Source organism: Seriola lalandi, unplaced genomic scaffold, assembly GCF_002814215.2.
Source record: "Seriola lalandi dorsalis isolate HSWRI2012SDOR001 ecotype SW California unplaced genomic scaffold, Sedor1 jcf7180002054917, whole genome shotgun sequence".
NCBI lineage: Eukaryota > Metazoa > Chordata > Actinopteri > Carangiformes > Carangidae > Seriola > Seriola lalandi.
Window position 1 is genome coordinate 903,599 of NW_019525469.1, and position 9,426 is coordinate 913,024.

Consider the following 9,426-nt stretch of genomic DNA (forward strand, 5'->3'; position numbering starts at 1 on the left):
GGTCTGCTTCAACTACTTGAACTCAATCATTCAGCCTTATGCTCCTTCTCAGCCACTGCGTTCCTACAAGGAATGTAGTCTGTCATTACCATCCCTGCACACAAGACAGTCTCCGTCCAGACTGTTCTGGTTTGTGGTTCCCCGATGGTGGAACAAGCTAACAGAGCAGGGGCGTCTCTCTCTGTCTTCGAGAATCTGTTGAAGACTCTCCTAATACCTCTAATAACCTAACATGTCTAACTAACACTTATTAAATAGATGTACTACTTAGTGCTTACACCGAGGTCTCTTACTGCACTGAAGCTGTAGTGATGTCCCTCCCTATAAATCAATTTGGATAAAAGCATCTATTAAATGAGTAAATGTAAAGTAAATGTAAAGTATTTGTGTAAATAGAGGTCAGAGGTCAATTTTATTGAATCAGTTTTGCTTTAAAGGGACTATTTGTGCAGCACATGACTGTATCCCTGTATCCTTACACTCAATTCCATAAAAAAAAAAGACAGCCCATATTCCTTTACAAAGACTGAAAACATGCGTGTTGTTTAGTAAAAGAAGCGGCGACTCGTTTATTCCCGCTACAATCACACATAGAATAATGAAGCCTCTCGTGCCTCTATAACTACTTTCTCTTTTGCTCTTATGAGTGACTTTGTTATTGCCCCACACTCCCTGTCTGCTCTTGTTCTCCAGCATTTACCTGTATGATATTCTGTATGTTGTGTGATGAGCTCCAGTGTGATTTCAGTGTGTGGTTTCACTCTTAACTCTGTCTGTAAAACCAAATTTCCCCCATGAACAATAAAAGGCAGAATGACTGAATGAATTAGACCGGGGAGTCTGAGTGAACTACAGCAGACTTCAGTGGCTCCCTGTGAAGTTGTTTCATTATAGTTTCTATGGCAATTCAGCACCAGGATGGAAAACAATTCACTGTAGACTCACTACTGAAATACTTTAATTCATCTGCTAATGACGGAGGGAGCGTTTATACTGTCAGCTGTGTGATAATGGGACATGGAGGATGGGAGAGAGAAGACATGAGAGAGAGCAGAGACGCAGAAAAGAGAAAGAGTGGTTGACAGCAGAAGAGAAGAGAAGACAGGAAGTTAGAGAGGAAAGAGATAAGAGAGAAGAAGAAAAGAAGAGATAACAAAAATAAAAATAATAAATATGATGAAAAAAGGATACAAAGGCAAATGAGAGTGAAGGAGATAGAAAATAAAAAGGAAGTAGAAAGAATTTGGACTTGAACCTATGATGTCTCGAATCCTGGACCTGCACCTGAGTCAAGTCATTTTTTAATCAATTTTACCTTCTTTTTTTTTTTTAAAAATAGCAATGTTGCTTTAAGTCCACGACTATTTACTGTTGTTCTTTAGTTTAAACCAACATGCAAATTACATCTTTTCATATCGATGTGTTTTAATACATCACTTATTTAAGTTTTTATTTCCTGTATGTATAAGTAAGGGGGTTGCTTGATGCTCGCTCAATAACATCGTTAACAAACCACAAATTGAGTTGTTTTTGTCTCGTTGTCAGTTGTCAGCAGGTGTTATTGATCGTTACTATGGAGATGCACATTGTCTCAGGGAGGGGGGTTGGGTTGGTGAACTGTTTCTGGCCTGAAATTAGTCAAATCACATGAGATTTTCATAAACAAACAAACATGGAAATGATCAGATTTTCTTTTCACTGCAGCTCCTCCAGTATAGAGAATAAAAACTGGGTTTTTTTATTTTATTTAAGTCAGTAGCTGTCGAGTTAATATATATCATCTTGTCTTTTACAATAAAATAGATCTGTTCTAAAAAAGAATGGAACAGAAAACAAAGTGTCAGTGTACATGTCAAAATTAGGTAAAATTTATTTTGATTTTCATGTAGTTCACAGTTTTGTCCACTGGGTGTCGCCTTATTCTGTGGTGAGTTGTACAAAAGTTGACTTTTTGGAGGAATTTTGTTGAACGCTTTATACCTGCCGAACACTTAATTGTAATAAAACTATTATTACCAGCTGATTTTTCATTTTCAATTTAACTAATCACAAATTAATCAGCAACAACTTTAATTTTTGTTTTAATCATTTTATCCAGTTTTTAACACAAGAGTTTTGTTTTCATCTTATTAAATGTGAACATTTGTTGCTTTTCTGTGTCTTGTGTCATATCTCTGGACTTTGTCAGAGAAAACAAGTTGTTCTGAAGGCGTCATCTTTTAATTTCTGGTGAGACACCGTTGACTGATGAAGGTGGTGATATTTGAGAAATAACTATCATAGCGGCAATCTTTGTTCTTGTTCCCCCTGCTGGCAGAGGTCCTTGTGCTGGCCCTGTGTTTGAGAGAAAAACAAACTAATTATTTGATAAACTGTTGGAATATGGCAGAGGTATTTTCTTACAATGTACTTCACATACTCACTTCAGTTACTACAGTAAGGTTGCTGATCGAAGACACCGGATCCTGTGTGTTAAAACGTACAAGTTAATGCTTCTCTGTTAAAAGCTGAGTTATATCTCATACTCTGGGACTTTAGTGGTCTGATATATAACAAGTGAATCCAGCCATCAGCTTCATGTAGTGGACTAAAAAACATAGTGATTCCCTCTGAAATGTAGAAAAGCACTAAGAACAGAACTATTGTAGGACAGACGAGGTTTTAGTGGCGCTGGATGCAGGTTGGAATAAAAACTGGTGCAGCACCGACCTCTAGTGACCTCTGTGTAAATTACATGCCCACTCGTCTCGGTGGAGAGGAAACTGTGATTCTCAGAGGTGGACAAAATCCACAGCTCCATTACTTGAGTCAAAGTATAGATCCTCCTGGTCAGATATTACTCCAATCCATTACTTGAGTTAAAGTACTGGATTACTTGATTTAAAGAGTACTGAAGTGTTGTGTTGTGTTTTTCATGTCAACACATTGTGTTGTTCCACATTTGACTGACTGTAGAACCTGTAAATAAAAAGCTTGTAGAATATGATACAAAGACTATAGAAATGGCCATAAGTAGTCATGTGACCAACCACAGCATAAAAACAACTAAAAAAACAAAATTCATCCCTCTGACTAAAAGCTGCTTCAAAGTAACAAGCTCTTATTAGAAATATAATCGTGTTAAAAGTACAGTATTTGTCTTTTAAGTATAGTGGAGCAAAAGTAAGTAAGTAAAGTACAGATATATACTTATGTACAGTACTTAATGTACTTTGTTACTGTCCACCCCTGGTGCCCATTACACATCACAGCCATTTCTGGGGTTTTATTGTTATAGATGTAACTTCACAGTTAATGAAACCATAATTGATCATTAATAATCATCACAACCTGAGTCTCTAATAGAAACACATTTCCCTGAAAAAGAGAAACGAACACATTAATGCCAAAGAGGTTTTGATTCTTACCGAGTGTTCTCCTGTTGGGTCAATGAAGTCTTCAACAACATCCAAACATTTTTCCCACTCTCCTTGAGTAATGTAGTCATTAACTCTCTTAGATAAAATGCTTTTCTGTCTTTCTTTCATAGTCTGTGACACGATGTCTTCCCCGACCTCCAGGATCAGCTCGTGCACCAGGACTTCTCTCTTGCAACATTGCAGAAAGCAGTAATCAGCACAGACTGTCCAGGTCGACAGCAAAACGGCGCCCACTAAAGTGATGCCGAAGAGTAAGGAGATGCCATACATCTGAAAAACAGGCATTAAAGATGAGGTTATCACTGCAGTGAGGTGAGATCATGTTACATTTACTGCCTCTGGATATTTTCTCAGTCTCCCATTCTCTTATCCTACAGAGAGCTGAGGTCATGATGTCACCTCCTTTTTACAGAGCCCAGAAGGTCTGTCTTTAATTCAGCTCTCTGATGCAAGGTAACAATAAATACACTGAGATGGTTTTTGGTAGTTAAAACCAACTTCAAATAAAACACTGGGAAAGTGTAAAAAACGGGACCTTTAATACTGAACAAATCCTCAAACGAAAGTCCGGAGTGGATTTTAGACTACCTGATTTTAGACTACCTGCATGTAAAGCAAATAGTTTGGTTTTATTCCAGAAGCCAATAGAGTTGTGAACATCTACAGTAAAGGAAATAGCCAGCTGGACTTAATAAATGCACTTTTGACTTAAGCTTTTTAAGATAATATGTGGTGTTAGACATTGTTGGTCAGCTATGGTCTTGTCACTGTTACAAATATAAAGTGTTCTGAATTGAATTGAATTGAATTGAATGAACGAGATACTGTGTTAAAACCCCTGTGTCCCTACATGATGATATAAATTAAGTTATCTAAGAACCTCAGTGTACGATTTTTAAGGATGCATAAAATCATGAAGGATTTTAACTTGTAATAGTGAGAGCTGTAGTAGTGCAGAAAAAGGTGTAGATTTGTCTTAGTGTATAGACCATAAATCCCGGGAACACACAAATACAAATGAAGGAAATGCAGATTATGCGACAGATGCTAGTGGAAGGTCCTAAACAGGAAGTGACTCATGACTTTGGCTCTTTAAATCATTGGGGTAAGTGCAGCAGAAAACCATCTGACCTCTAAAGTAGGAAAAACTCTTACCCTTGAATTTGTTTTCATCTCGGCGATGGTCACGACAGGGTTTACTCCAGGTGTGATATCAGCCTTGGCTTTGCATTGTAAATCTGCCACCACTTTTGGATTGTGATTGCAACAGCAGACGTACCACTCTGCATCGATTAGCACAGAGGCAACCCACAGCAGTCCCACACATACAGCCTTGACAGTGCGACGGAACAAAACGCAGCCAAAATGACACGAGCCTTTCGACGTTGTGTACCTCCATGCTCTCTGAAAGGGCAAGTCCGTCGAGAGCATTAAGATGGTTATTATAATACACGGCAGTGCCATGTATACACGGCAGTATTCACTTTGTGGTTGACAGGAGCACGGAAATTCATTCTCAAATACGTGATAAGAAAAAACCAGAACGCTAAGGAGGATGGCGTTGGCGTTGTCTTTGACCTGACTGATGAGCTTCTGCAGTGGCAGGACCAGGGCCTGCATCTTTGGAGGAAAGGTTTCATCTGCTGCGTCCTGCAGCCAACAGCCTCTGAAATATGTATCAACACGAAACCACGCTCTCCTCTTTTTTTTTTTATTATGAAAGTGGCTGGGAAGTACATTAAGCAAATGGACGTACATTAAGCAAAATGCAATGCAACTGATGCGGCTGTGTGGTTAGAGGGATTCTGAATCAGATATCAGGTATCAAAATGCAGCTATTTGAAATAAATGTAGTAAGCAAGCCTCAAAGACTCAAAGAGTCATGGGAGTAAAACCAGAGGTTTGAATGTTAATCTGAGCTTCATCACACAGACAGTTTCAGTCAAACAGAAAGAGATGAAGCACAAACTGCTGAACCGACATATGTTGGTAACTTTTTAAAGTAAAATCACAACCATCTTGGAAAAGAAGACAGTAATGAGTCAATAAGAAGGGGTCTGAACATAGAGATAAAACAGGAAAGGCCTGAGATCCTCCACACTGCCTGCATTCTCAGTATGAACCTCTCCTGGTTAAATTAAGACTAGAACCATGTCAGAAAATATCTGTGACCAAAAAGTCAAAAGGTACAAAAAACTGAGGGAGAGAAATCAACTAAAACTCCCAAGATGTATTTCAGCAAGAAACATCCAATCACTAAATTTAGAATGAGAAAAGAATAGAATAGATAGAATAGAATGGTTAGCTGAAGCTAAAGATTACACTGCAGACAAATTTGAAAACACAAACTGCCTCTTTTTCGATCATTGAATTCCAAATGAATTTTATAATAATGCATTAACCATGGCAACATAGCATTTCGAATTCACCACAACTCTGACTGTTTTTTTCTCAATAGCAAAATTGGCCAAGGCTCGTGGGTATAGTAGTATTTAGAGCCACACCCCTAGCCTGACATCACCAGACAGTCTGGAAACACTCAGTGGTTACAGACCAAAATGATTCTGGACACATTTGGATACACCTACAACCAATCGCAGGAACAAAATGTGTGATGAAGCACAGAGTGAGGTCAACTTCCATTAAGTTTATTTATTCAGCAACAAGACATAAAGGCAGGGCGGTAAAACAAGAAGATGATTCAATGAGTAGAAGAGAAAACTTAAAAGTTTGCAAACAGTAAGATAATGTGACTCTTAATCTTAATGCCTGCTCTTCTGACGTTACACCCTACAATCACAGATTAAAGCTCATTTTATTTTTTGGTGAAACACTGTTGACTGATGAAGGTGGTGATAAATCAAAATGTAATACTCATATTGTCAATCACTTTCTTCTTGGTTTCACTGTTGTCCTTTTTTAACAGACCTGTATATGGGGAAAACACACACAAACTATTATTATTGCCAAAATGTCAGGTGGAAGCAGTGCTCAGATTCACAAATTAAGTAAAAGCTGTCATGTAAAAACACTCCATTACAAGCAAAAGTCCTTCATTCAGAATTATTACCATGCAAAAATAACTACATTGTAGTAGTAAGAACTCATCTAGAAATCATACTATACATTTTACATGTTAATATAGCTAATGTTTCAAAGGAAAAAAAAAAAAATTGAGTCGTCTCATATTTTGGGGATTTTTAGGGTTTGATATTTAGTTGATGTCAAGTGAATCTTTGAAGTAACCACCAATTCCAGCCATCAAGTAAACATAGTGGAGAGAACATAGCAGTACTTCTCTCAGAAATCTGGTGAAAGAAAAGTAAAAAGTTTCTAAAACAAAAACTGAATGAATTCAGACAATACAACTGTGAACTGCTGCAGCAGCAACCTCTAGTGACCTCTGTGTAGATTACATATCTGCCAGTCAGAGAGGAACTGTGCGATTCTGCACAGCTAACAGTGTCCACTAATTGTCACAGTCTATGTTCAGGTAATTCAAACGTAATTTCTGAGGTTTCCATGTCATTGATGTAACTTCAGTCTGCTGTCCTGATGTGGATCTGGAGTTAATCCAAATGTCCCCTCTCTGCTTATGCTGTTGTCAAATGTTATTCTGCTTGACTTTTAAAAAGGGCCATAACTCAGAGGGAAATTCGTCCTTTAAATGAAGGGGACATGCTGACAGACTACTGTAACTGTGCAAGGCAGCAGCAATTTCAGAAAATGATTTGTAGAGGGTGAATTTTCAAATGATTTTCCTGTTAATTGCCATTGATTACTTTGTGAATTATTTTCCAATAAATTGTTTCATCTATAGAACGTGAGCAGAGAGAAATATATGTTATGTCAATACAATATATCCAACATTTTTTCTTCAAATGTCTTTTGTCTAATCATTTATATCCACTTTACTGTGATATAAAACAAATGAGACACTGAAGAAACTGCAAATATAGTTTTAACGACAAACAAATAATGCTAACTATCAAATTTTGATGATTAATTTTACATTGATTTACTAATCAATTATTTGGCTGTTAAAGCACTAGTGATTACATACAAACTTTTGTTACCTCTATGTTGCGTCTCCTCTCTCTCTTAGGTCATCTGTTGTTCCAGGATGAACCTGTGAATCTGCAACATTCTCTGGTGCTGCTGCCTCAGGAACTGCAAGAATGTCCTCCTGTGTAACTTCGTTAATGTCTTTGATCAGCTCGTCAGCAATATCAAAACACTTTTCCCACTGCCTTTGTCTCACATAGTCTTGGAGCTTTGTAGTCACCATCTCTTCTGCTTTTTCTCTCAGCACATTTGTGACTATGTTTTCCTCTGCTTCCAAAATGAGCTCGTCAAATAAACCTTGTTTTGTGCAACATTCTGCACAATTGCAAAAACTTGCACAGTCATTATTTGTAGATGAATGCTGGCAGTGGCATGTCCATGCTATTGACAACACAAAGGTGGCAGTGCCAGTGATCAGAAAGACTGCAAGCATCCCATACCCCTGAAAAAGAAGAACAAAGGTACATGCAGTATTATCACATTTTCTATACATGGCAACAGTTTTCCACAAGTCAATGCCCAGACTGATTTCGTGGGGTATATACAGATGGCAATGACATCTAATAACACTTACCAGTGAGAGGTTTTTCAAGTCAGCGATGATTGCTTGTTCCTCAACTGTTATGTTACTCTTGTCTTTGCATGCTAGCTGTGACTGTTGTTTAGAGTGGTCATTCTTACAGCAAACATACCAGTCTCCATCGATTAACACTGCTGCAACCCAGAGCACACCTACCAAAGCTGCTTTTACAACATGTAGACCTAAAGTCCATCCAAATGTTTTGCATTTGTCTTTACATGTGCATGAACAGCTACATGGATCTCTGTTCGTCTTTGTGCATGAACAGGTACATGCATATCTCCAGGCTCTGTAAAATGACTTCTCTGTCCAGAGTATTAAGACAGCTATGATAATAACTGGCACACCCATGTATACATTGCAGTCCAAAGTTTGTGGTTTGCAAGAGCAGAAAAAGTCCCTCTCAAACAAAATGTGATAGGAAAAAATAAGAATTACGGCAACATAGATGTTAGCGGTTGGAGAAATTGTCTTATAAAGCTGTGTCACTGCTTTTTTAAGGCTTTCCATCTTATGTCTGTTCAGACCTAAAGCCTTCTCACTGAATATATAACAACAGGAATACATGTTTGTGTTATCACTCACTCATATTTGAATTGTGACAGCCCACCTTCCTGGCTTCCTGTACTGCCCCGTCCTATATCCCTCCGGCAGGAGCCTGGGTGGGCCATCAGAGCAACTGGCTGCACCTAAAAGGTAGGAGTGGCCAAGGGTACACAAGACCTGCCCCCCAGTCAGCAGTTGATTGTTTCCTCTTCGTTGGTAAGTACAGTTACTACGTACTAAAATAAAATGAATGATAATAGAAGATACAAAGCACTAATGTTAAAGGGATTTCCACACACAATAGTCTTTGTGATAATTTATGATATTTTCCAAGCCTAGACACCTAGAGTCTTGTCCACACCCAAGATTAGCCTAGAAATGTCATGCATAAGAAATGGTTTCAAGATTTTCTGAGAAGGATCCAGACACATTTAATGGTGTTTGAAAGGTTAGTTAACACTAGAGAGTGGTCTGACTCTGAACAGACATTTGTTGCAATGTGTCTTGACTGGGAAAGCCCAGGAAGACTTTTCAACTTGACTGTCAGCGAGATTGAAAAGTGAAAACTACAGTTTTATAGTCTTACAAACTAGAGCCTGAGCGTTCCCAAACAAAGATTTATAAACTCTTGCATAGCATATAAACATAGCATATACCAGCCAGTAACAATTTGCTCTACTCAGTACAATAGTAGGTTTGGCTGCAATAATGAATATTATGAAGACTATGCTCCAATTATTGGGTATCGCATTTCTCAGCCTCCCAAGCAAAGTCTGCTCCAGGATGCTAGAAAGGAGGCTCTGACCGACTGTTGAA

The 9,426-nt window shown here is 38.2% G+C and overlaps 1 protein-coding gene across 1 annotated transcript; it reads right to left on the minus strand.

The window, feature by feature from the left end:
* Positions 1-1,838: 1,838 nt before the first annotated feature.
* Positions 1,839-8,909, minus strand: LOC111673391 (uncharacterized). The gene is made up of 6 exons (XM_087169858.1): positions 8,059-8,909; positions 7,496-7,926; positions 4,575-6,347; positions 3,408-3,689; positions 2,424-2,465; positions 1,839-2,334 (listed from the first exon to the last, which is right to left on the minus strand). Exons 3-6 carry the CDS (start codon positions 5,175-5,177, stop codon positions 2,278-2,280), a joined length of 984 nt encoding a protein of 327 aa, XP_087025984.1. The 5' UTR covers positions 5,178-6,347; positions 7,496-7,926; positions 8,059-8,909; the 3' UTR covers positions 1,839-2,277.
* Positions 8,910-9,426: the final 517 nt, after the last annotated feature.